The sequence below is a fragment of the Xylocopa sonorina genome, chromosome 6, assembly GCF_050948175.1.
Source record: "Xylocopa sonorina isolate GNS202 chromosome 6, iyXylSono1_principal, whole genome shotgun sequence".
Lineage (NCBI taxonomy): Eukaryota > Metazoa > Arthropoda > Insecta > Hymenoptera > Apidae > Xylocopa > Xylocopa sonorina.
This window is the reverse complement of record NC_135198.1, coordinates 3,303,737-3,331,601: the sequence shown is the minus strand read 5'-3', so window position 1 is coordinate 3,331,601 and position 27,865 is coordinate 3,303,737. Positions and strand designations below refer to the sequence as shown.

The following is a 27,865-nucleotide window of genomic DNA, read 5'->3' as shown; positions in this document are numbered from 1 at the left end:
CACATACATTTGCTAAAAAATTCGTGTACAAAAATCTATTGCAATAGTACCTTTTATGGTATTATTTTTTTAACATTTGGCATTTGATTTTTAGGTCTATCTCTCTCTCACACACACACACACATACACAGTTACGTAGCAATTTACTCTGAAACTAGAGTATAGTCAATATATCGAACAGGGATACCAATAGATAGTAAATTGAAAAAGTAACGCAACGTGTTCATAGATCTTACTTTTTAATACCATGCGTAAGCCGTAAATTCATTTCGTTCTTTAACACAGGAAGGTGTAACGGAAATGTTAAACAATCGGGAAATTGTCCAGCGGAGCGTACTCTTTTAGTTATCCTCGATATCCGGCGGATATACGTCGTCAGCCATCTTGCTAGCGATATTTCGGCGCTCGGCCATTTTTGTTGCGTCGACGTCAAGTGTGGCCAGAGGCCTTTCATCCGTAGCCAGTCTTCGAATTTCCTTTGTATCGAAATAGCGACAAGCAGGAAACCATAATTCTAACTACTTGACTTAATCGACGAATTCTGTTCGTACATCAGCAGAAGAACGAAAGTAGGGAAGAAAAGGGAGCGAACAATTGAAATTTTTTGCTTAGTTGATTGTCTAGGCGAGGAATAGCTAAAGAGCTTCTACGGCAGAGCCACGAAAAATACGCACCGAGGCGGAGTAATATGAGTAATGCAGCCAACCAGAATGGATCAGGTCTAGAGCAGCAGGTAAAATACACGAAAGGCTTCTTGTTATTTTGTCAACTGTTGTTTCAGCGTATCGTTTCGTCTCTTTACCATTTCTATCGAAATCTTTCATTATGTTTTATGCCGTTTTCGAAATTCTATTTCACTCGATCCCCTCTACATATTAACAAGCGTTACTTAACAATCCGTATTTCCGTTAATCAATCGCTTTTTCATACTTTCCCTGCATCAAAAATTCTATGAACATGGACCATCGTTGGGTTCGTTTATGACGTACAGCTTTGTAATGGCGGTAACCAATTCTGGGAACAGCATGCCTCGTGCCGTGACGCATTCTCGCATTGCTTTTTTATTCCTATGACTAGATGGATTGCATACAGCGTATGGTTTCGTACTAAATTTTACGCATATAGAGATCGCACTTACTCGAAAAAAGGAAAATTACCATTTTATTATTCAAATTCACATATGTGCAATATGTACCTTTAGCAAATATTTAATCCTTTACCAAAAGAAAACGACAAATAGTTAATTGTTTGATAAAAGCATGAACAGTACCTTTCTGTCACCTATATGTTAACGTAGATTCGACTTACACAAATTTAACTGCACGTAGAATATAATTACCTAATATTTTGTTGTACAATTTTTATTATTTCTCCTTTGACAACACTTGGTTGAATTCGTTCTGTCATTATCTAATTATTCGGCCATAGTTCGACGACATAATGTACATGGTGATAAATTATATCACTTAATTAATTTTTTTAAATGAAGCATTTGCATATTATATCTTTAAAAAATTAATTATCTACTTGCTGCTGTTATATAATTCAAAGGATTTTAAACATTTACATTATATGTTTTAGTTAGCTGGTCTGGACTTGCAGGGCTCCCGCCAGCCAAGTGGGGGTCGCTACGTACCACCGCATTTGCGAAATAAGTCTGGAAGTAAGTATTTAATATGTATTTTCACCAATTATTAAGTTATATCTATATTTAACTTTCATTAGCTATGTTATTTAAATTTTAAAAGGAAAACTCAACAATTCAAGATTTAAATTACCTTTATTCATGTATATATTGTGCATTAAAGTTATTTAAGGAAACCATTAGCTTAGAAGTAAAGAATGTTGAATGATATCATATCAAAATTGAACTTGAAGGATACAATATAATAGACTGAACACAAGAGCAAATCTATGTCTTCCATTTTTTAGAAGATAACAGAAATAAGCTCTTGCAATGTTTTTCTCTGAAATGTTTCTACTGATAAAATTTATGAGTCAGTAGAATCTGTCGATGATACTGACTTTAAACAAAAGCATTTATTACTTGAACTTATTTGTGTAAGAAGCAACGAATGAAAATTTTAACATCAATTGACTATTCGTAGGTAACGCGCCTTCTGGCGGAGATCACCATTCTTCTTCCAACTCGAGACCATTTTCCGACAGAGATAGAGGTGGAGAACGTGATCGCGAGAGGGAAAGGGAAAGGGATCGTGACAGGGGCAGAGGTGGCCCAGGTTACAGGGATTCGCGATCCCGCGATGTCGACTTTGGGAATTTTGGAAATTTCGGTGGACGGAACAAACGTAGCGCGAATCAAGAAAATGGAAGAGATTTCAGATATCCCAATCCCGAGCGTGAACAACGAGAGCGGGATCGCCCGATTAGCTCCGGAAATGATCGCTGGCAGGAGCCTAGGAACGAACGCTGGCAGGAGAATAGAAACGATCACAGAATGGGCGGTAGGTGGAAGGACGAAAGGGAGGGAGGAGGAGGCAGAAGAAACTCTGATATCGACTGGACAATTCCCACTCCCAGAGACGAACGACTGGAGGTGGAATTATTTGGTACTGGGAATACTGGCATTAACTTTAGTAAATATGAGGATATCCCAGTTGAGGCTACTGGAGATAATATACCTCCACACATCACATCTGTAAGTTTTACCATTGTGATAGGAATATACAGATATGCTTCGTTTAACGCCAAAGGTGCGTTACGTTCTCAGAATTGTATCGCTTAGCGAGTACGCCGTCGTGCGAACTTCATTGTTTATCAATTATAACCCGTCGCTCCTAACGCGCATAGAAGTATTATATTATTCTATGGCAATACTAAAACTTTATTATAATCGTATAATATTAAGTAATTAACCATATCATGTTTACCTGAACATTTTATTCCTTTTACAGTTTGACGAGGTTAAGCTGACGGAGATAATAAAAAATAGCATTACTTTAGCTGGTTATGATAAACCAACACCAGTACAGAAATACGCGATACCGATTATTATCGGGCGCCGTGATGTTATGGCCTGTGCCCAAACTGGGTCTGGTAAAACAGCGGCCTTTTTAGTGCCAATATTAAATCAGATTTACGAAAGCGGGCCACGTCCACCGCCATCACACACCAATGTTGGCAAGCGTAAACAATACCCGCTAGGTCTGGTATTAGCACCTACAAGAGAGCTCGCCACACAAATATATGATGAAGCACGAAAATTCGCATACAGATCACGTATGCGCCCTGCTGTTGTCTACGGTGGCTCGAATATTATAGATCAAATGCGAGAGTTAGATCGTGGCTGCCATCTTCTTGTGGCAACGCCAGGTCGCCTTGTCGATATGTTAAGTCGAGGCAAAATTGGTTTACACAATTGCCGGTACGCATACACAGAATACACAAGATGTAATTCATTTCTTAAACAAGGATAATAATATTTTAATCAACGTTTAATATTCATTTTCTTTTTTAGTTATCTAGTATTGGACGAAGCGGATCGTATGTTGGACATGGGTTTCGAGCCACAAATAAGACGTATCGTTCAAGAGGACACGATGCCTCCTCCAGGAGAAAGATTGACTCTTATGTTTTCGGCTACGTTCCCGAAAGAAATCCAAATGTTGGCAAGAGATTTCCTTAGTAACTACATCTTTTTAGCTGTAGGCCGTGTCGGTTCTACGTCTGAGAACATTACCCAGAAAATTGTATGGGTGGAAGAACACGACAAGCGCTCTTATTTGCTTGATCTACTTCAAGCTCACAATTTCACGGATTCTTGTACGTTATAGAAATTATACAAGTATCACGAAGCACGGTTTGATATGTATCATATATATGTATATATAGGTGTAACATAAATATTTTTAAATTCGTAGCTGCTGAATCATTAACTTTGGTGTTCGTGGAAACAAAAAAAGGTGCAGATATGTTGGAAGATTATTTGCATCAAATGGGATATCCAGTTACCAGCATTCATGGCGATAGAACGCAACGCGAACGAGAAGACGCTTTACGACGTTTCCGTGCTGGTAAAGCGCCCATACTTGTTGCTACAGCTGTTGCTGCCCGTGGACTAGATATTCCACACGTGAAGCATGTGATAAACTTCGATTTACCAGGAGATGTGGAAGAATATGTCCACAGAATTGGCCGTACCGGTCGTATGGGAAATTTAGGTTCGTTTTTTTCTTGTTACTTGCACATCAATTATGAGATGCGTTTTATATATTTAGTGATATAAATAATAATAAATATTTATGTAACAGGTCTAGCAACATCATTTTTCAACCACAAGAATCATAACTTGGTGCGTGACCTGGTGTCTCTACTAATTGAAGCTAATCAAGAACTTCCACCTTGGTTAGACGATATGTTCAGTGAAGCAAGATATGCTGGAAGTGGATCTCGTCGAGCTGGTAGTACAAAAGGCCGATTTAGCAGCGGTTTTGGTGCAAGAGATTATCGTCAGCAACCTAGCTCCGGATCTGCCCGTAATAATGGTTCCTCCAACAGGCCTGGCAGTTATGGAGGTTAATTTATATGTTTACCTTAAATTCATCTGAAATTATTTCTATCGATAAGTAACAAAATATATTTATACCCATAAACCATTTTCTTCTACAGGAAATTATGGAAATTATGGAGGTAATTATAACAGCTCATCGTATAATAGTTCTGCTAACAACGTCAGCAGTAATGATCCTGATTGGTGGGACAAGTAAAATCATTATCATTGTCTCTATTTCCACTTTTACCATTATTACTACTGTACACGTAAATTCAAATATATGTAAGAAAGACACGTACGACATACACATCGGATATACAACACGCACGTGTTCGCGCGCGTAATACGTATACTACACAAGAGAAAGACAGTATCACGTATAAAGAATACCAATCACGTTCGCTGACTGCCTGTGCACTACAATTTTCGAACTAAAAGAAACTAATGTAATTGTGTTTATTCTCAATTCCATAAATACTTTTATTCGCGTGCGACGAAACACGAGATCGACAAATCCTAAGTGCAATTCAAGCATTAAAATATCGGTGGGAGATAGTCATCGTATGACAATGATTTCGCTGTTGAAGAGTTAGAAAAGCAGGATTTGTCGGAGAGCTAGAGAAAAAAAAATGTATGATCCATCCAAGGTTTCGTTGCCGTGCGTGTTGGAAGAACACAAGTAGTATAATCACTAATGAATCAAATCGATCAGTCGTTAATGTTCTAGTTAGGACATAACGATATGACACATAGTAGGTGAAGAAAAACTTAGTGAAATTTTTTAGAACTCCTGTCGAGACTATGGGGCTCGTTGTGGCTTCATTATTTCAATTTTCGAAGGACATGGTGGGCGTATCTTCGTGAATCGTGGCGTCTAGATTTGAGTAATCATAGAGAGCTTTAAAATGCACAAGTGCTTTATTAATTCTCGCCTGAATGGCCAGTAACTTGTGTAATTTTAATTTAAACTAATGGCGCCCTCTTTTCCTTTCTTTTTTGTTTGTTTCTTTTTGATGCATATACATATACATACATATATACATATACATCTGACTAGGCGCCTAGGATACGCCATTATCGCCATCGCCATAGATTTCGTCACGATTCCTGTTTTAAATTTACTATAGTCCAGCGACGAATGGTACTTTGTTGTTTTGCCGTCCCCAGACAGACGACGTTGCGCCGGCAATATCACGGTTTAATCGACTAAAATCGCGTAAAGTGTCCAATAGTCGAGAACTTTGATGTTACGAAAAGAGAGACACAGGCTGCGTCTTAAGATACTTTTAGAAATCTCACTTATATTTCTGTCACGCGTCCTGTTAATATATAAGTAAGTTTCACAAAGTACGACGCTGTAAACATGTTGCTTGCCGTAACTCTTTAATTCGAAAGAGTTATTTTATTTTAAAATGTTTGGTCATTGTATTTATAGAGTAGGCTGGAACATTTTCAGCGAGCGTCAGGTATATTGTTTGTACCTGAATTTTAACGTACTCTAATTGGATATTTCTAAACGTAACAAAGACGTTGTCCTGTAAAACTGGTACGGTGCGTTATATAAAGAAAAAAATCTTAGATCGCAGTACTGGATGCGAGTGCTCTAGAACGAGAAAGCTTACATTTAAACAAAAACGAAAAAACTGGTAAAAATATACGGTTGCAGTTACAGAGGGGAACTTCAAAAGAGACAAAAACAAAAAATACATGCAGCGTTAGTTGGCTCAACTTTACATGACAAAAAAAAATAAAGAAACATATACAAAAAACAAGCCCTTTGAAATAAAGGAGGCATAAAGGCGCACTCATATTTTATAACTGTATTTATCAGTACGATACGTTATATATATAATATATATATATATACATACATAAGTAATATTCGTAAATACATAAACATTAAAATAATTGAAAAACGACTGTGATATCGAACGATCTTGTGACATTCAATTTCCAATGTGAATTGATAAAATGAACAATTTAAACGAAATACAAATATTAAATGTATTAATTAATCGGTATTGAATGTCAGGAATGCATATGAAGCTCAGCTATTTGAGCCTGAGAATGGGAATATTAAGTCGTTAAAAGTGAATAAAACATCAAGAACAACGTGGCTGTTGTCCGATCGGGGAGGGCTGAACGCTAGGCTCTTTACACAGTCCTGAAAACACGTTTTTTCGGGCATTGTTTCTACTTAAAATAAAAAAAAAAAGCGCGCATTAATAATAGATAATAACAGCGAAACGCGTCATTACTGGTTGATGATGATGTTGGTAGGGCTTTATAGAATGTCGATATCTTTTCGTGCAAACGTGTCGGATTCTTACCTAATCTATGTGAGAAAAAGTACAAATTCAATTTGCGTGACAAACTGACAGGATTTTTAGACATGTCATACTTATACCTGTTATATTAATAGATTTATAGTGCGATCGCGTGCGTGAATCGTATGCCGTGTGACCGTGGACCAAGGTGTGAATGCCCCTTTGCCGAAAAAGGGGAACGATTATTTCAACTAGAACTTTCAAAATAGTGTTTACGAATAATATTGTTGGCTTCCGACCATATGGTGTGTGTGGTTTCAAATTCTAATATTGATTGATTTTTGTCGTCGAGTCCGTTTGTCAACTCGGAGGCCCTGCCAAGAACATTACAAGAAGGATTCACAACGAAAAGTGATCGATCACTTTTTCGTTATTATATAGTGTACAACTTTACGGCACAATTGTTCAGTTGGACCTTAGTCTATTTAAGAGATAGTAGTTCACATGCCGTAATACTACTACTATTACTACGACTAGTATCACTATCGCTATTATTATTATTACTATTATTATTATTAATTATTAATTATTATTTACTATTATTTCATCCTTTTTTTCTTTCGATAAAAGCGTCTACGTCGATCTCGTAGATGGGTACTATACGCGCAAACTTTGCATAACGGCTTTGCTGTAATTGCGTTGCGTTATTTTATTGCAATATACGGGGAAAAAAAAGTAACAAGTGACTTTTGGACACTACTATCCTGAATTTTGTTTTCTTATAAACAAGATATATATATGTATGTGTATATATATATTTTCTTTATTTACGAAATTTGTATTAAACGGAATCTGGTTAATTCTGTCAAAGTTTTACCACCAATTCCGTGTTGAAACTTCTGTAGATATACTTCGAATCGAAGAAATTCTGGATTCTACTGTCCAGTTGTTCACTCGGGCAACGAATACATATGACGCGTCGGTGTAAGTTATTAATCTTGTGCAGTTGGAACTAATATGTTCATTTACGAGTAATGTGTGGTGGACAGAGATTATGCAAGTAACAATTATACACGAAAATATTTTCGTACTTGTTTCTTTACTATTTATTATCGATATTTTTATACGTAACAGCGGTGTTGTACTCGAATAATTGCGATATCATTAATTCCATGCATATTACTTTTTGTCTTTTTTTCTTTCTGTTCTCTGTATTATGAGCCAACAGGTGTTCGAGTATCGTGATCGAATTTAAGATAGCTGTCGTTGTATGTGTTTCATATTTAAATGGAAATGGAAAAAAAGCTAAAAATTGACAAATATTTATGGGATAGTCAGATGTCCACCAGTTTCGTAACTGGTAAATGTATAAATTCAAGTACGGTATTATTGATTTAGAACGTATTAGCATCTTTAGAAAAAAAAAATAGAAAAATGGTATAATAAACAAGACTATTTATTAACGTGTTAAGTATTTATTTTTTATGTTATTACTTTCGGAGGAACAGTCGTATATATTTGTACTGTACAAATACCTTTGAACATTATGTTTGGTCCTCTAAAATATATCGGACGAGCAGCCTTAGAAAAACATTTATGGATCTGCGCAGAGTGAAATGATCGGACGAAGATCAACTAAAGTGTAGTGCGAAGAAATGTGAGATGGGCTACGAATAGTAATCATTACATATTATGTAAACAAAGGTGGCGTTTGACTGTGACTGCAATCATTATTACGAAAAGAATGCGCAATTACAAAGCACACATACGAGAAAGAGAGGAGAGTGAAAAAAGGGTAGAGAAAGAGAGAGAGAGAGAGAGAGAGAGAGAAACATTGTAAATTATATTTTATAGTGTACAACACGCAACAGTGTCGAAAACAATTCGGAGCACGTAAAATTGCTGCCGTATACAGTTTATTGTTGTCACATGCTATAGATCATAGTTTTTCTTTCTTAATTTTTACGTTACGCATATTCAAAAATTCAATTGAACACTCTTGTTCGATTTGCTCCAGGTGAGAAACAGTAAAAATCTGTATGCGCTTATTGTGTGTGTCTACCTCGAACAGTTTTCTGTTTAAGGTGGAGGAAAAAAAAGGAAAATCCTAATACTCAACGGAAGAAAAGAAAGATAAAATGGAAAAAAATGCATCGAGTTATCGTACGCGCGTGATTATGAATGTGAGCGAGGTGGAAGTGAGAAAAAAAGAGAGAGAGTGTGAGTAACGAAACGAAAAGAGCACACGCGTAGGTTGAACAAATTTTGTGGGCAAAAAAAAACTAGGTGGGATGGCAAAAAAGGTCTTCTAACTTTTATGGATGTTATTTAATCGGGAAGCGTCGCTTGTCGTCGAATTGAGAACGCAGTCAAGAGACACATGTATAAAGGGAAAGAACAAAGTTGAAAGGAAGCAGGACAGATTTGTCGTGCTTCCCGATACGAGTCTCGATGGGTTGTGTTTTATTTTTCCGCGGCAAATGACGCTTGTCGTTATCATTCACTTGTAACTCTAATGATACTACTATATATCTACTTCACTGAGGTGGCGAGCAAATGGCAAAAAGTGAATGAAAGAGTTAAAAAAAAGAAACAAAAGCTATGGAACGGTGAACGTACCATTCTGTCGGTCTCTTAATTAGTAATTGCACATTTACACGCTATATTAGGTGAATCGAAAAAAAAAAGAAAAAAATACGACAAGTAGGAAAAGAATCTGCAAACATCTGTACGTCGTACGGCTATTGAATGAAGTAATAAAAATAAAGTGTCTGACATTTAAAAAAAGAAGTCGACTTAACCTTATGAAGTGTATGTTACGAAATATAACAACATACACATAATACATAATATGTATTACACTTGTTCATTAGCAATAAGTTACGGCCGCAATCTGGAAAGCATGCGCAACCTTGTGCTTAGGTAAAGCAACATGTGTGTTCCGTGAAGAATGATGTAGAGTGTCAATATTGTTACAAATACCTCATAAAAGACGATGGATCATATATTATTTAAATGTTCACTCATTTAGTGATTCAATCGTTTATTTATAGTATTATGCAAAGTGACAGGAGAATTCTATAAAATGAATCATATAATAAAGAAGGAAAAGATTATGCAGTGTAAAGTTTCTTTATATGTACACGCCTTTTTACCCTGCAGTTTTTATACAAAGAGTTCAAATTCGTCTGTACATATTTTCAGTAACATATATCTCGTATGTTGTGCAGTTCTTACCTCTATTTCTCGCGAATATATTCCTTCTTCTGCAATACTTCAGTATTAAGGAAAATTGCATAATCTTTTGTATCGAATGATTTTAAACTCGTGGAGCTAGAATAAAACAAATTACTTATATGCTTTTGTATTCGTATATCAGCAGCAAAAAAAGAAATTAAAAGACATTTACCTTTAATAGACACGGAACGATATTAAGTTGTGCAAAAACAATCAGCAAATTTTACGGAATATGTATTTGCATTATTTTATACACTTAGGCCTGAAAGAAAGGAAAAATGTTTAGAGGCGAATAAATTTTCAACAAAACCTTCAAACGCGAATTCTTTAATTTGAACAAATCCGTACTCGTGTTCGATACTTTATGAGGAAGACTTTAAATTTTAATCAGATTAGAACGGATTACTTTGCACAAGTTCTTTCCAAGGAGAATTGCCGCACTAATTTCTCTGTTATCGATGTATAAATTCCTAATTTAATGAATAGATATCTTTGTTACGTGTCAGCAGTATCAACACGAAATAATTGTAGCGGATCGTGGGCGCCTACGACGAGTGGCCAATTGTAATGGATCAACCTGAGCCAATCGCATAAGACCACGATCGCTATGGCGGCGTGGCTGAACAGTTTTGTGTTATCGGGTGGCTAGGTAGAGGCTTCTAAAGCCCAGCAAGTTTGTTTTCTTATGTATTGAAGTGTTCAAATTATCGTGGCTAAATTCTTTTACTCAGTCATGTATCATTGTGGTTTGTTACTGGTCTTATTGGATCTGTCTTTAGATGGTAAATAATCCTAACCTACGGTATATCTTTAATAATATAACTATTTTACAATGTAATATTTAATGAGCTTGTGTTCCAGTGGTCGGGAGTGTTTCTCAATTAGAAATTGACAGACATTTGGAACTAGGTAGAGAATTTTTAGCTAAAGGCCAGTTACAAGATGCATTGTCACATTATCATGCAGCTGTTGGTATGTTTTGTTTGTTAATTAATCGTTTCCATTTAATACATTTTATGGCATTTTTTTCTTCCGTTAGATTTGAGAAGGAGAAAAATTGTAATTAAATTTCATTAGAATTTATTCTATACTTTCTTTTCTAGAGGGAGATCCAAATAACTACTTGACATATTATAAGAGAGGCACAGTTTATCTAGCCTTAGGTAAAGCCAAATTTGCACTCCTTGATCTTGACAAAGTTCTGGAATTGAAACCAGATTTCACTTCTGCAAGATTACAACGTGGTAATATATTACTAAAGCAAGCTCAATTTGATAAGGCAGAAGCTGATTTTCGAGATGTAGTAAGTCCAAAATGTATATTGATGGTATTTAATTTATAAAATTGGGAACAATATAGGCAATTTTTTACATATTATTTAGATAATGTATTTTGTGGACATCTTGAGAGGAAAACTAATATTCCTAATAATAATTGGAACAAATAAATTTGTTGTGCTTCTTAGCCACTTGTGCTATTTCAGATCTAACCAATTCAGTAATGCAATTTCACTATATTATAATTTTCATCTTTCATTCTCCATAGTTAGCGGTCGAGCCACAAAATTTGGATGCCTATAATGCCTTATATAAAATAACACCTGCCCGAGAAGATGTATCAGTTATGATCAGATTGATGAGGAATGGTGATTATGAAACAGCTGTGCATCAAATTTCCAAAATAATCGAAATATGCCCTTGGTCGGCTGAACTTAGGCAAAATAGAGCTACGTGTTATGAAGCTCTTGAGGATTATGTCAGTGCTATATCTGATATACGTTTTGCAACTAAGTTACAATCTGATGATACAGAAGGGTTTTTGAAATTAGCCCATCTACATTATCGTCTTGGACAGGTGGAGGAATCGTTGAAGTGAGTAATAGAAAAGCAGTAAAGTTACTTGTTATGCATCTGAATACATGAAATTAAAAGTATAAATATGTACAGGGAAATTCGAGAATGTCTGAAACTTGATCCAGAACATTCAAAGTGTTTCTCGTTTTATAAAAGAATTAAACAAATAGCAAAAAAACTAACAGAGGCGGAATCGTCTGAATCTAAAAGAGATTACATTAAGTGTATAAGTTCAGCACAAGGTGTGCTTAAACTAGAGCCACATGAAACCAGTGTACGTTTCATTGCTCATCAATTTCTTTGTAAATGTTATACTGGTAACTCAGAGCCAAACCAGGCTATTAAACATTGTCAAGAAGCACTGAAAATAAGGAAAGAGGCTGCAGTATTTTGTGACAGTGCAGAAGCATATCTTGCTGCTGAAATGTTTGACGATGGTAAGTGATATGTACATTCAGTGTGGCAAAAGTTTTTATATATAGCTTTCTCGATATTATGTGTTGTAATTTCCATCTTTCGAACAGCAATAAGGGACTTTAAAGAAGCGTTAGAAATCGATATGAACCTACAAAGAGCGAAGCAAGGTCTTCATAAAGCACAACAACGACAAAAACTTTCTGAATCTCGCGATTATTACAAAATTCTGGATGTGCCAAGAACAGCATCTAAACGAGATATTATCAAAGCATATAGGAAAGCTGCACAAAAATGGCACCCTGACAATTTTCAAGAAGGAGAGGAGAAGAAACGGGCAGAGAAACGGTTTATCGATATTGCTGCTGCTAAAGAAGTATTGACTGACGATGAGAAAAGAACGAAATTTGACCAAGGAGAAGACCCGTTAGATCCTGAATCAGGCAAACATCAACAAGGTTTCAATCCCTTCCAAGAATTCCATCACTTCCATGGTTCTCCCTTCAAGTTTAAGTTCCATTTTAATTAGCCATTTTCCCTTTTACATTGTCACTCTACTAGCCCAAATAAAATTCCTAAATTCTTCACCGTGTCGCTATACACGCGCGATACAATTCTTGCTATCTTAGGTAAAATTTAATTTTGCGATCTACCTCGTCGGTAGTCATATGTCTCTTCTATCTGCGTGGAGCCAGAAGACTGTGTGCAGGAAAATTGTTGATCGATCAGTAAGTCAAGAACAAACGACCAATAACTAATTAAAATGAACTCGTGTATACGCGGATAAGGTCAGGCTATCTGCAATAAATACTGAATCCAATTGTATAATGTTCTCATTGTTACTTCTCAATTGGTAAATTGTTATATTGAAATTCAGCACATATACATAATGTAAATAATGCATGCAGGTGATTTTATATATTGTTTATAATAATTTATATGTTACAAATTGTAATGATTCTTTCGAGTAATTGACTTACTGAAAAAGTTAATGGATAATATATTTGGTATAGACTGAATGTATAATCAATTTTCAGCGATGAGAACATAATTCTGTACGTATAAATCACGTACCATCGACATACAAACCGAAAGTCGTAATTGAACTCGCATTTTAATGAAACTATGTATAGAATGTATGGCGGTGACACTGCCACCTAACTGTTTACGGCGGCGGGCTGTGGATAACTGAATTTAGCTTAAAAATTGATGCGGTGATTAGATGGAGTAAATAATACAAAAAGCCATTTCGCGGTAATACAACAATCGAGTACAGATACACTAAAATATGAATAGCAGTGTATACTAGACGGTAACTGTATTCGATGTTGGTAACAACATGTAGGACAATGCTGTGCGCGTGTTGTGTTCGCATGAGTGTGAGAGAACTTTATGTAAATACTGTATCTCTGATATTTGTTTAAATATATTTGAATAATTTATACAAACATATTTGTATCATTTGTATGTAAGATCAAGAAATATGATTATACAAAATACACTACGTATATCATAATATAAAGGTCTTAAATAATCGTTATATTGTACAAAATTATAACTGGCCAAAGTTAATTGCATTTAGTACTATCGTTTTACAAATATTTTGTTTAACAATTAACTTGGATTGTTATTAAGGATAAATAATATTTAGGGATACTGTGCAATTATATAATTAATTTAAGTTATGGAATAATTACAAAGGAAAATTTTATAACTATTGTCAGATTTTCTTTAGAAGGGGTTGGTACCATTTTCCCTCAAAAAAGTTATATTTGAATTCTACCAATCATGAGCGTCTACTTCCGCTGCGCGGAAAGTTTTCTGTTGATTTCGTCTTTCTTCTTGTGCTTTTGTTAGTCAGGGAATATCAATCATCTCTATGTAGAATTAAATTGTAATTCACGAGTTCCAAACACTAAGAAAAGAAATAGAAGTTTGAAAGGAACGTGAATTTATAATTTCCTATGGCAATTATTCAATGTTTCTTGAAAAATATGTGAGTAAAAATTGTATCTTCTTTTTAGCATACTATATATTGTGTAATACATAATATTTAATTTTTAATAACGAAAATTATTGAAATTTTGTTTTATTATTATATTTATAAAACGTAATTAAATATATTTACTAACAATAGTCATTATTTGCAATAGCGTTTGCTGAGGCCACAATACGAAAATTGTTTAACATTTTCGGCCAATCACGTCTGAGCGCTCGTGAAATTCAAATTCTTCGCAGTACAGCCTAAGCGGTCATGGCGGTCGCGTCTCTCGTCGTTCGTGCTAGAAATTTTCAATTTTAAGTGAAACAAAAGGTGTTTGCATAGTTTAAAAGTTAAGAAAGTGTGAATATACAACTAATAGAATGTGTTGTGGCAGTGTGTGACATAAATTTGCAACAAATCAAGAAGAAATGTAAGTTGAAATGTCTATTGCTTCCGATTGACAAACCTTACTTTGAAACAGAGAAACATTTGTTACGTTATATTCTTCCTTGCGATATAAATTTAAGTATTTTAATATTTAATACACTATAATATTCGCAATAATGGTTCTATAAATAAGAAAACGATATATACTTACAGTTATATTGTATATGATAATTGATTTCATTTATTGCTAAAAGTGCTTTTTTTATAACACATACATTGTATCGAAGTATGTGATACATATAAGAACGATACAAATATTTTTCGATCCTAGTACAATAGTTGATTTTAAGCAGATATTATATTTTTGTATACGTATGCATTGCCATATTTTAATTTGGTGCGCTGTTTACAGTGAATGGTAGCAGAGTGTGGGACAGCGAAGCCAGTAGAATATAAACACGGAACGGAGAACGCAGAGTAGGACAACGTCATGTTTGCTGCGTAGTTGTTGTCGCATCGTGCCGATAAGACACATCGCTGCTTTTCAGGTATGTTCACGGACTTGTTTATCGACTGCGTACTATTTTCAAATGCTATTCTAGCATTTCTGTTCTGTTATCAACTTTATTTAATTAATACGTACTTGGTTAATTACATATTGAACAAGCGAACATTCGGAAAATCTAGTATACCGATTTTGCTGAAATTTTTAAGGCTTATTTTGCATAAGGATGTTTACAAGAATTTTTTTAACTACTTGAGACACTAATAATTTTGCGAAAAATATTTAATGCAATGATAAAACATTTTTATTTTCAATATTTACGAGACAGCACAGCGTGTCGACACGCGATGCGGACAGGGTGTTTGTGCTAGCATTGGGGCAGCATGCATGTCGCAACATCAGGGCGTTGGCATTTCCACTTACGAATGTTGTCTGGATAATTAATACATGAAATTCTTGTTAACTTACTGATGTGATTTTTCAGATTAAAATAAGATCAGGCGTAGGATATTATTTGGATCACATTTATTATAATATTAAAACTGATTTTGTTTAATTATTACTTCTGATAAATTACAAATTATCTAAATTATATTCTATTTGGTCTTATTTTAATGAAAAAAATTGCATCAACACGTTAATAAAGTTTTTTTACTGAAACAAAAGAAAATAGAAAAATTATATGGTTGTATTAGTATTATCTCTTCAGTATTTAGAAGTTTTTATTTTTTTTGCTGTATTGAATTTTATAATACCGAAATGTCGTTTGTTGCGCACTTCCGTGCACACAATATATATATGTTCACCCATGTGTGTCAGCTTCACATTATCAGTGCAACCTGCATTCGTCATATCGAGCGTAAAATGTCCATGAGGCGCGCATTTTGTTGCAACCATCAGTTTGCATTACTTCTGATACCAACTTCTTTTATAGAGGAACATTACCTTTGAATTTCCACGTTTATATACCTTTCTTAAATGCCGCTATAATAAGTGAATCAACAAAATCCATTTTTTCACATTTTTGTCATATGATTGGCTAGTATATGGTGACCAATGGCATGCCGTGTCACGCTGGTGATACGATAATGCTAAAACAGCGTGTTACTATAACGTCGCAATAATGTCCTTGACATGGATTATCGCCCCAGTGTCGGCACATTGGTGCTGCGATGGTGTCGTGATACGCGTGTTGCCCGAGTGCTAGAGCACTGTGTCGTTATGAGAGCTGGGGGCGGCACTGTGCTAGCACAGTGCTGCCACGGGTCTACGACTCGCTGTGCTGTCTGGGTATACTTCGAAGAAAAATTAATCAGATTGGGAACCTTTTATAGATAGAAATATAGTATGATTCATGTATGATATATTTTGGACAATAGTGTGTACAAGCGATAGAATTTTTCGTGTCAATGCAGTGCGAATTATGATTCATAGAGATTTGTAACGAAGAGATTGAATGTATATGTTGAAACTTTTCTCAAAATGTATGTGAAGATTTGGTTGCACTGTGCCCCTTGCCCCTTGCGGTCCCGTAAACCTACTTTACAGCTGCGCAGTACGCGCGTCTGACGCGTTCAGCGTTGTCAGATTTTCAGCTGTAGAGGGAAGATAACGTAACATAAAGCTAAGCTACATGCATAATCGCATAAGATTTGGAACAAACTAAGCAAACTACGATTATAAATCGTACAACACTGTATCATATTCTTATCCTTTTACCATTACTTTTGAATTTCCATACGCGACCATTTTTTGCCTACTTCTGGCAACACTGGATGCGACACTTCATGAACAGAATCTAAGGCGTACGCGACTCGTCATGATGTGCAACACGTACGTTTTGTCGCTTGATGGGCAGACAATCTAAGTGAATATTAAGAGTTACAATTTAATAAAGAAATCGTTATTATTGTTATTGTTAAAATATAGTTTATTGTCGTTAAATTTTAAATTTACAACCTAATATCTCGCGAACAACAGAAGATGACTGAATTGAGATCTTTCGTGCAAATAATTCAAAAGTATCCATGTTTATACAATCATACATTAACAGAATATCTAAGAAAGGATATTACAGATGAGGCATGGAATCAAGTGTCAAAAGAAACTAAATGGTCTGGTAAGTATTTTTATAAATATTGTAAATAAATACATAGCAAATACATACATAGTTGCACTACCATGGCAAAGTAATTTGTAACTTCAAAAAGTAATTGGCTAAAAAGGAGAGATTATCAGTGTTATTTCACATTTGAACGAAACATGTACCGTATTAAGGTACAATGAGATATTAAGGAACGTATTAAGGTACATGTATTATCGAGATAAATTCTATTAACTTTTTTTCTAATACGGTTCCTTGGTTTTTAAAAAATAGTAAAAAAAATTGTGACCTCTCTATACTCAGGAATGTTAAATCCGTGTACCAAGAGCGTCACGTTGAAGACTATAGAACGTGGGCTTTATATCATGGGTATCGGTAACTCAACTGCCGTTTACAGTGTACCATTTTTTATATTCACGAAAAATAAGATATACATATGCATTAATTAAATAATGATTACTGGGTGGTATTTGGTACTTATAATACCTTGTTGATCTGTTTCTAAATTATATCGCAATAACCACGAGCTCGTTATTGTTCCCTTTATATTTCGTAGTTTTGTTATAACCTTTGAACCAAATTTTAAGTGAGTCTATAATTGTATATTAACGAGTGCAACGCGTATATCGCAAGAATTCAAATTGTCGATTTTGACATTACGAATTCTGCATGCGTATATAAATATTGTTGTTTTTTGTGTTCATACTAGTCTTCATTCTCTCCTTTTTGCCGGCTTGTGGTATTTTCAAAAATACAGAAATGGAAAGTATCACAAGACCAATAAAAATTTCATCTTTGTAGGAGTACTATATAATAGAATTTTAATAATCCAAAACGAAATATCATTTATTATTACATATTAGTTTTTCTTATCTGCAGTAGCTGACTGCAAAGAAAAATGGAGGAATGTTAGGAATGGATTTGTAAGAAGTCTAAAGATAGCTGCAAGGAAACCTTCTGCAAGACGGAGAAGACTATATCATTTATATGACGTTATGCAATTTATACTACCATATATAAAGCTTCCCAGTGACATAGAACATTTTGGAAATCTTCCATCTCCTGCGACCAATGACGTTACATTGCAAGAAGTAGAAGAGCCGGAAGAAATAGATATAAGTCATGAGTCAAGATCAAGTCACGAAGAAGTGAGATTCCAGCAAGAAAACAAAGATAGTACTGATGATTACCGGAAGATGTTTTTGTTAAGTTTACTTCCTGATGTAAGGAAATTATCAGATACAGAGATGAGAGAATTTAAACTTAAAGTATTGATGTTATTAAGTAAAGTTCCAACACGACCATAATATGAAATTACACATAATCACAAACTGATTTTTTCCATTTTTACCCTCCTGTTAATACTTTACCAATTAATTTTCTTAATCTTGCATAAGTTCATATAGAAACACAAGCACAAGTAGTTTAATTTAATGATCTGATGTTGATTTTAACAACATATTTCAAGAGTATCGAAATTGATGAATTCTACCTTATTTTAAATAATTATGAATTGTATTTTATGGTACATATTTTAGTATGGTACAGCGCATTACAATTACTCTAGAATCCAGATTTGAAAGTAGATCAAACTCAACCTTTGAATTATACAACATTCAAAACCTATTATTGAGAACACCTTTCTGTTATAGTACTTCGCTGTACTTACAAATTCTTTTTCAATGCTTGGCATTACTATTTCTATCAAATGTCTGTACATTTCTTTTTTACATTCTATAAAACAATTAAAATAGGTGGAGATCTTGCATTTTCTCCTGGGAGGTTCTGAGTCTTTTTCATAATTGAAAATTTCTTTTCTCCACAGAGCTTCTAATATGCTCTGGAAAAATTTACTATTACTTACTAGGGATATCTATATTGCAAGCTACGTATACCAAGATATACCTATGAACAAAATACTTTTATACACCAGTTGTGCCTTTGAAAGTACAGTAGAAAGGATACCACTTCCATCTATAATACGAGGTTCTATGCCGTTATATTTTATTGGCGCTACCTTCAAATGTGCTTTTCAAGCTAGGAAAAGGTTACGTCCATGTTTTCTCTCATATGAGACATAGAATTCCGCATTATAAATAGATATATCTTTTTTTATACTGAGGTTTATACTGAACTAGAAAGATATGAATTATGTAAGATATTTTTAACGTCACGCTTTAATGACAGAAATCAAAGTGTTAAATACATATGCAAATACGTACTACTTGCACGCGTCTAACATATACCGCGTTATTTTGCGGATGTAGCATTTAAATAGCACCGCATAATAATAAGAAATTAATTGATCAATTAAATTATAAGGTATCGGTATTTATGATGGAATAGGGTCACTCAGTGATTATGGCACAGTATCCACTTATTATCATTGATTTCCTGATCTTCGATAAATGGCGAAGCTTAACTATGATGGATGGTGAACAAATTCCTTTCTATTAAACATAATACAATTGTTTCGATCCACTCGAAGTCTACAAGGTGTAATCATAATTAATTAAATCGATTACTCTTTTACCATTAATTCAATGAATTGAAGATAATAAAGATCAGAGGTAATTACATTTGGCATAAAAGGAAGAAAATAGATTGCAAGGTTAAATTATCATTGCTATTAGGAAACATTCACATTTTTTGTGGATTAGCGAATTTTACATAGATTTTGTTGCCCTCTATTTATCGACTCGCAGCCTCTTCCTGCTGCTCCTCCTCCATTCTCACCTAGAGACTTAATTTCGATCGATTAAGCTATGCCATTCTCTCTGGAACACCTTGTACGTACTTACAGATCGATCTCCACGCTTCGAATTAGTGGCAAAGTTCACTCGTTCATCCTATCTGATCCGAAGCTTCTCCCCGATCGATCAGCGAATTTTATTAAGCGAACCTAATAAGCCATCGACTCATCTTAATCATTTTCAAGCGTTAACGAACGAGCTTTGATGTATCCATGGTAACAACCGCGATAACAGCTATCGATCCCCCGCGGATTCTCTTGGACGCTTTCCGTCACTCTTTCGTAACGTTAAATTAATGGCAGGAAAATTTCGCGACCAGCGTCAGCGTGCAATACCCTATCGTTTGGCAACTGGAGCGGGATAATTTTATTTCCGGAAATTTTCCGTGGATTCATCGGGTAGCTTATTTGCTCGTCCAAACCTGTAATATCGTCACGTGCCAACCGATTCCTAGTTCATCCTATTATTTCATTTTTTTATCCATTTTTTTCGTGTATAAAAATTAATATTTTATAAAATAGTACTTCTTTATATATACACAGCAAGTTATGCGGTTGTTTGCGATCATGTTTCCATATCTTTTCATGCATGTAAACTTTTGCAAACTCTGCCTGTCTCCTCAGGCCTTTCAGTCTTTCCCAGACAGCCCCAATCTCTCCCTGTCTCTCCCCATTTTTCCTTGTTTCTACCTGTCTTTCAATCTTCCCCCATCTTATTTTTTTCTAGCTTGCGTAGGCATGCATCCTTCGCAGACACGCACATACATTCATTCAGCTTCCTTTAAACTACACTGAGCAATCATTGGACATAGCGTTATAGTCCCACGCTACAGATTTAGGCGCAGTGAATATGTAATACTACAGCGGGAAATCTCTACGGTACAATGACAGAGACGGTTTATCCCTCAATTAGTCTAATGAAATAGTTCTACGTCAAAGGAATTTTTAATTCCACTCGTGCATATAACGGTCAACATTTTCCATAAAGATTAACATCTACTATTACAGCACACGTTGTTGTAAAATCATAGAGGTTAATATAATTGCTAATTTCGCGTGTATATTTAATTCTACATTTACTGTAACGTCCGTATCCAGGCAGTACAGCGTATCTCAACACAATGCTAGTCATTGTGGATATAAAAGTTTTAAAAAATAATTTTCGGTGCTTCTGCAGGACGCGATGTTAATTGAATTCCACATTTTAGTAAGCTATGAGCGTACGAAACGTGTGCCGCCTGTTTAATCAGGCGGCCATTTAATTAAAATTTTAATTATCGTTCCAGTTTACGAATATCAACGTGCGTTTGTTTTTATTTACGGAATTATCACCTTTATCCAGACCGGCGAATAGTTACAACTCTCTCGTTTATCATCCCGTCACTTTGTGTTCTTTTAAATTTTTTCCTTCTTTTTTTTTGATCAAACAGTTTACACGAAAAGAATTTATCTTTATTCAATATTATCCCGTACTTTCGTTACTTCTTCATATCATTAAACATGTACAGCAGTAATTACAATTTGGAAAGCGAAAAACAGATCATAAGACACATTAAATGTATAACAATTCTAAAATCATTATCAACAAGAATATATATATTGTATAACTAAATCAATTTTCCTTCATTTAAATTCTGTATTTTATCTTTGATATTTTGTGTACTACTGCGTTGTGTTTGATATTTATTTCGTGGAGAATTTCTCAGAAATGTACAAGCATTTTACTAGCTTATCAAATAATTCAATGTATAATGATATGAATGAAAATTTATATGAATCGTCGTAATATAATAAATTTCCATCCGATATATTAATGCAGCATTCATTGCTTCAAGGATAGTATAATTCAATAATTCTCTTTAAGCTAATCACTAAAACCCATGAAATTAGATTTCAAGATACTCCACCAAGGATTACACGCTCGTCATGAGCTGTAATATACGATCCTCAGCCTGTGAAAGGTCAGAAATTTCGCTTAGCTGGAAATATGTCTGAGGGAGAGATTCTGTCCAACACAATGGAACGTCGAGAATGTACTTTCTCCAGGCGCCATTAAATAGTCAAAGACGATCGATCATTTCGGTTGTGCTTCCGGTGTATTCATTGTGCAAGACATTTAGAAGCTCCGCTCGAATTTCCATTTGAATCTGAGCTATCTCGTGCTCATGGAAATCATATTTATCGCTCTCGGCAGAGAGGCAGAGTTAAGAGGGAAAGTAATATTCACGCGATAGACTGAAGTTCGTATTCGATATTTGAAATATTGCCTGGACTAGGAAACAATTAAAGAAAAAATACAGTTCGAAAACGAACTTTCAAATAGAGAGTTTGTTAACGAATTTTGTTTGAAGAATTGTTATCATTTAGCGCAATGTATTATGAAATGGGATATAAATGGTGGCGGGTGGAAGTAATTAACGACACAAACTTTGAGCAAAATGGAACATCGTCACCTCCGACAAACGGCAAATGGTAGCAGTAATTGTATGTAATTTCTGGAATACCAAATGGTTCCTAGGCACCTGGGATTCCTACCCTTGCGGAGTAACGTAACCTTTGCGAATGCAACTAATTAAGCGGTGATTAACTGAAATCTGTTCCGTTAATTTACTCGTAAGGGAACAATTCGGTAGGAATCAACAGTTTGGTAATATTCAGCAACGTAACCGGTGTATCAATTATTAATAATGAAGTAGAACATAAAAGGGAAAAATTGACAACTCTATGAACATGTGCATACATCTACGAATATGTACGGTTTTTTATTCTTTTGATTATGAGGGGTTGTTATAATTGTTACAAGTAATAAAATAACTTCTAATAAATATGAATTTCAATCGCGATTAGTTGTGAGTCAATTCACAACGAAACTTCTCGTTTTAATTCACTTGTGCGTTGATTTCTGCCGTAAATGGGTAAAGTTCAGAACCGCAGGTACACCATTCAACAGCCTGAGCACAACGACCCTGTTCAGTACAGGGACCTATAAGGTGATTACATTGTTTGGGTGCGGAGTTAATTATCTCAGCGGTGCAGTTTGCATTGTTGGTATTCTTGTACGTATTTAGAATGCTTCTGCGAATAAAATAGAGGAAGGGGAAAACATGGAAATCGATCGGATAGTAAACCAATTTCTCAAGGTATCCTTCCCTTCTTTTATTTTACGTTTCGAATTTAAACGTGAAATTAAATAAAGTTGATTAACAGAATTGTCGAAAGAATTTAACGAAATAGTCAATTGGAATAGTCAATTTTCATTTATTTCTTTAAAGAAGTTATGAAATATTTCTTTGAAAAAGTTGAGAAACACTTGGATAAATATGTTGTATATACACACACAATATTTCTAGTTTCTAAACTTGAAAACTTTGCTAAAATATGACTATGCTCCACAAGCTCATTTTCTGTAGCAATTACCCACATGTATATAAATCTCAATTCATTGTTCCTAAGTACGTAACTTTTAATGAAGCGCATACATATTCTATTTCACATTTTTCTCGAGAATTGTGGTAATCTTTTTTACAAGCCTCAAAGCACGAAATTAAGATATTTCATAGCGAACCACCTTGATGAAAAATAAATGTTATCAACGTATAGGGAAACGATGAATTTTTCACGTTCACGTGTTGACTATCGGATTTTTAATGTAATTAAAGCACTTGTTTAGTCCACCGCGTGGCGAACACTTTACGAAGAAAACTGAACGGAAGTTTGCAAATGTTGCGGACAGTTCGATAATGTGAAACCATAATTAACTGACACGCTGCTATAGCGAACATAAGCCGTGTCATTAGACTGTTTCTATTAAGTTTTGATCAAATTGACATAGAAACAGACAATGAAGCTTTGATTAATTTCTGTTTGTATACACGTAGTCTTGTCGATTTTATACATACACGGTCGTTTTAATTATATAAAAGAAAATATACCTGAAAATAGTGAAACAAAAATCCAATTAACTAATTGGTTGGTTAATAATGATTTATCTCTTCTATAATATTGTGTCGATATTTATTGAATTTCATTCTTTCTACATTCGGCTATTTAATTAGTATCTACTCGTTAATATCTATTTGGGATTCAGAAATTAATTAATTACCCAAAGGAACTGGCGAACCAGACAGGATCTACCATCTCCTGCTATCACCATTGGGATAGGTGTCGCTGACACGCGTTTCTCTTTCGACGTCTTAAGTGACGTCTAAAGATAGAAGGTATTGTCTTGGAAGCGGGCCTCTTTCTACCGCCGAACTCTCGAAAGGGCCACTGATCTATGAATAGGTCTTTGCCGCTTCTTCTTCGCCCCCTCTTGTAATCCTCGCCGCACCTTGTAACCAACCCTTTTTATCAGGCTTCACTCGACACTGCTGACACAAAGAAGGCGTTAGCCGCTGGTGATCTCGATTTATGGACGTAAGAGAGAAATTTGTCGCTTTCTTTTTAGAAAAATACCCAATAAACCTCGAGTGAAACGTGCCCAATGACAGAAGCGTCAACCCTTCCAGGCTCGACGTTCTCGTATACGAAAACTTGTGCTTCGACTAGTTTGATTTAGGGAATCCGATCAGGTCTAATTGTATTTCACGAAACTGATCTCAAATTAGAGTGGATTATCATTTCTCTTGCAAAAGTATACACGTAGGATTAGTTCGTCACATCGATGTAATAATAAAAAAAAATTAAGTCATGTATAATTTTGTTGTATTTAAAAAATTACTATTCTTGTTTCTTATTCTGTGGTAAATGGATTAGATAAAACATTTTAACTTAGAAAGGTATCCAGTTTGTCTGAATTGTGCGAGAAGGATAATGAAATAGAGAAAAATGGGCGAGCGAAAAATTGTGGCGGACCATGTATTGGCTGAATCTACTGTGTGCCTTTTGGCGACGCAACCTTAGGGAAAACCCCTTGTAAATTAACCTTTGCGGTTGAAACGAAATTGGTCGCTGTTTCATCGTGATAATGTGTACAATGTATACTTATCATTTTAATAATCGAAATATGTCCCATATAAATCGAACGTAGGATATTTAGTTGTATAAAAATTTCTTTTAATATAATCTAAATGCCTTCTTACTTGGCATTGAAATTTAAGGAGACACTGATGAGTTCATAAATATTCTCCTACACGTAATAAACAATCAAACTTAAAGTATCTAAAGGAATATTTAAAAGCTTAAAATCAGAGGCTTATGAATATTCAGCAGCAGCATAATTAAGTCGATGTTAATTTAGTCCAAAGGTACCTGATGTGGTATTGCAATAAATTTTTGTTTTGCAGATTTTTCTCGAATTACGTATACGTTTCATGACCATAATTGAACTCGCCTAATTCTTAAAATAACTTTACTGGAATGGTTATAAAGGCGAGCTAGAGAATTCGTTGAGAGACAGTCACTAAACTCCATCTCCATAAATTTCGAATAGCAAACAACTTGAAAGGCTGAGCAATCTCGTGGAATATTTTGAAGTGTTTATCTAAAATGTGCAGACCCAGGCTGTTGCCTTCTTTTGGTATACTTTCGGTGCTGTTTGTCTGCAAAGAAAGCTCTCTAAACCGTCATAGAGCCCTGTATCTACATATACGAAGATCGAAACGATTACCTCTGATCTTCAATGAAATTCTTTCCCATTTAATAAAATTTGCAATGCAGTAGACCGTGCCGGATCATAAAATAATATTACAGAGTCGTTTTAATTCAGGATACTGAGAAATTCCTAATAGTAATTACTCAGGAAATTTTTACGTGGTTAAACCTTATTTGAAATCAAAGTTAATTTTTTAAAGTGTCCCAAGTATAAACTAATATTGCATTTAAATTACTTTAGAAATTATTTCGAGAGTCATTCGTAATTAAAATACAGAACGATTATTTGATACACTTAATTTTTCAAAATAATTTATAATCAAATGATAGCTCAACGATGCACCAATGAAATGATTAGTTTTCCAGTATTCTTTCTAAATAACGAGACACAACCCCGCCTGTATCCGTTCACTTTTACCTGTCTCGTCTAGCAGTCTATTTTTTATCTTTTTAGAAATGTCCATTATGACTCTATTATGTTCTTCGACGAGGAATAGAATTCCATGGAAAGCTCCAAGTGAACCGGAAGAAGCTTTCCTTGCTTTTAGCGATATTCCCGTTTCAAAGGTAGCGGAATTTATTGTTGGAAACCAGCTTCCCGGACACGTCTCACTTTAAAATGTGCTCTCCTCGAAATCTTGTGTATATACACACAATACTAACTGCATTTCCAATTGTCGATCCACATACATTTCGTTCCTTTTGCATGAACTACTCCTGATACCGATACCACGGCGAAACATTCACTACTCTGAGCCTTTGGTAAATTTGTAAAATTTTCAAAGCCATTTTTCAGGACAAACTTAGCTTCAGATTTCCTTATTCTTTATACTCTTCTGACTTTGGTTTCCAGAATTCTTTTTCAATTTTGGCTCAACAGTAGAAAGTAAGACTTTAAACTACCGAACGCACCGTATATCTATGTTTGTCTTCATCAAATTTCGATCGGGAACAAGCAATATCCGTCGGAAGCCATTGCCGCTGTCGCAAGACGTTTTATTTAACTTCCTCCGGAAGTGTTCTCTGCCTCTCCACACGCTGCTCGAAGATCGATCCGTTCCGCTCATCTTTCTCGATTTCCGAGATTCACGAGGTGAATCTCGCCGTTAGATCGGTAAGATTGCAACCCCGCGCGTTCGTTTTCCCTTTCCCTGAATTTTTCTCCCTTTGACCGACGGATTGCCATCGATCTTCGCCGTTCAACTACGAATAAGAACGCAATGGGCGAAGATTAGCGCGATTTTTCTTCCCCGTGTAATCGATGCCTGTAACAAGTTGCATTCCACCCCTCGATAAGGACGCGAGAGAAATTAGGACAATCGTAGAAAAATGGGCTGCAACAGTACGTTTGACGGGGAACGATGCAGAAATTAATGCTTAGACTTCAGATCAGTGATTCCACGCTGAAATCAAGTTGGCCAGAGATATTTAAGGAATGCTTGAATGAATGCATTTAATAAATGAACCACTGTGTTGTATTATTCATATCTTTTATGATGTCTCGAGTATATAGAAAATATTATTTTCGTGTAGTTTCTAGTAGATCTTCTGTTAAAAAGGCATGAAATTGCTCTATTCATGGTTTTGCCTTACTGCTGGAAAAGAATTAAAGACCACCTCCAGCTCTTTCAGTTACCCCATATAATTAAGTAAATCTAATAATGCCAGTCTCCGGAACCTTCTAAATTGACTACCGTCTTTCATTTAACTCCATTTCTTCAATTTTCCAGTCGCTGCAGTTGGTAAATAACAAAGATAAGAGAGTAAACAAAATTACAATTAACAAAAATACATAAAAATAATAAACATGTATATAGCAAACCAGAAACAATTATTAGATATTTTAACTGTAAATTTTGAACGCATGCAGAATGTTACAATAATTTCCTGAAATTGTTAACAATTAAGAAGGCTGGAATAATTTCTTAAGACTATTAAAAATACATTTGACGATTTAAAAAGAGTAAAGAATATGAATGTTCATAGCATCGATAACGTTAAAAGAGTGGGATTTTTTAAAGTAGAAAGGGATAAAAAGTTCTTTGCAGTTTTCATTACTCGGCTAGGAAAATGGTGTATCAGGTGAATTCACTAAATTACAAATGCCTGAAGATTACCAGAAATAATATAATAATCGCTTTAGCTGTTCTCTATTAAGGTTTCATCCGCGAACTTCTTGGCAAGGACAACGTTTCTGCGCGCGCGTTACCATTTACCTTCACGGAAGTGACTTTAAGGCGAATAATAAACCTGGAAC

General features: G+C 35.0%; 3 protein-coding genes across 4 annotated transcripts; all 3 read left to right on the top strand.

Moving 5' to 3' along the window:
* The first annotated feature begins 415 nt into the window (after positions 1-415).
* Positions 416-8,592, top strand: Bel (ATP-dependent RNA helicase bel). Its single transcript, XM_076896649.1, has 8 exons — positions 416-733; positions 1,582-1,663; positions 2,109-2,659; positions 2,916-3,385; positions 3,479-3,783; positions 3,882-4,181; positions 4,272-4,535; positions 4,630-8,592. Exons 1-8 carry the CDS (start codon positions 689-691, stop codon positions 4,725-4,727), a joined length of 2,115 nt encoding a protein of 704 aa, XP_076752764.1. The 5' UTR covers positions 416-688; the 3' UTR covers positions 4,728-8,592.
* A 1,998-nt stretch (positions 8,593-10,590) lies between these two features.
* P58ipk (dnaJ homolog subfamily C member P58IPK) lies at positions 10,591-13,732 on the top strand. Its single transcript, XM_076896681.1, has 6 exons — positions 10,591-10,799; positions 10,879-10,989; positions 11,121-11,320; positions 11,563-11,888; positions 11,964-12,307; positions 12,395-13,732. Exons 1-6 carry the CDS (start codon positions 10,751-10,753, stop codon positions 12,811-12,813), a joined length of 1,449 nt encoding a protein of 482 aa, XP_076752796.1. The 5' UTR covers positions 10,591-10,750; the 3' UTR covers positions 12,814-13,732.
* A 3,138-nt stretch (positions 13,733-16,870) lies between these two features.
* On the top strand, positions 16,871-18,599 carry LOC143424291 (uncharacterized). Of its 2 annotated transcripts, none has more exons than XM_076896267.1 (2): positions 16,871-17,279; positions 18,147-18,599. In XM_076896267.1, the coding sequence occupies exons 1-2, from the start codon at positions 17,144-17,146 to the stop codon at positions 18,569-18,571; spliced, it is 561 nt and encodes a 186-aa protein (XP_076752382.1). In that variant the 5' UTR covers positions 16,871-17,143; the 3' UTR covers positions 18,572-18,599. The 2 variants fall into 2 exon arrangements, with proteins under 2 accessions (XP_076752382.1, XP_076752381.1); XM_076896266.1 differs by having other exon boundaries at positions 16,898-17,279; positions 18,144-18,599.
* Positions 18,600-27,865: the final 9,266 nt, after the last annotated feature.

Bases quoted from the DNA above. Each gene is read 5' to 3' on its own strand.
- LOC143424291 (XM_076896266.1), top strand. From the start codon at position 17,144: ATGACTGAATTGAGATCTTTCGTGCAAATAATTCAAAAGTATCCATGT. The intron at 17,280-18,143 runs GTAAGTATTTTT...TCTTATCTGCAG, and splicing joins AAAAGAAACTAAATGGTCTG to TAGCTGACTGCAAAGAAAAA.
- Bel (XM_076896649.1), top strand. From the start codon at position 689: ATGAGTAATGCAGCCAACCAGAATGGATCAGGTCTAGAGCAGCAG. The intron at 734-1,581 runs GTAAAATACACG...TATATGTTTTAG, and splicing joins GATCAGGTCTAGAGCAGCAG to TTAGCTGGTCTGGACTTGCA. The intron at 1,664-2,108 runs GTAAGTATTTAA...GACTATTCGTAG, and splicing joins TTTGCGAAATAAGTCTGGAA to GTAACGCGCCTTCTGGCGGA.
- P58ipk (XM_076896681.1), top strand. From the start codon at position 10,751: ATGTATCATTGTGGTTTGTTACTGGTCTTATTGGATCTGTCTTTAGAT. The intron at 10,800-10,878 runs GTAAATAATCCT...CTTGTGTTCCAG, and splicing joins ATTGGATCTGTCTTTAGATG to TGGTCGGGAGTGTTTCTCAA. The intron at 10,990-11,120 runs GTATGTTTTGTT...TTTCTTTTCTAG, and splicing joins ACATTATCATGCAGCTGTTG to AGGGAGATCCAAATAACTAC.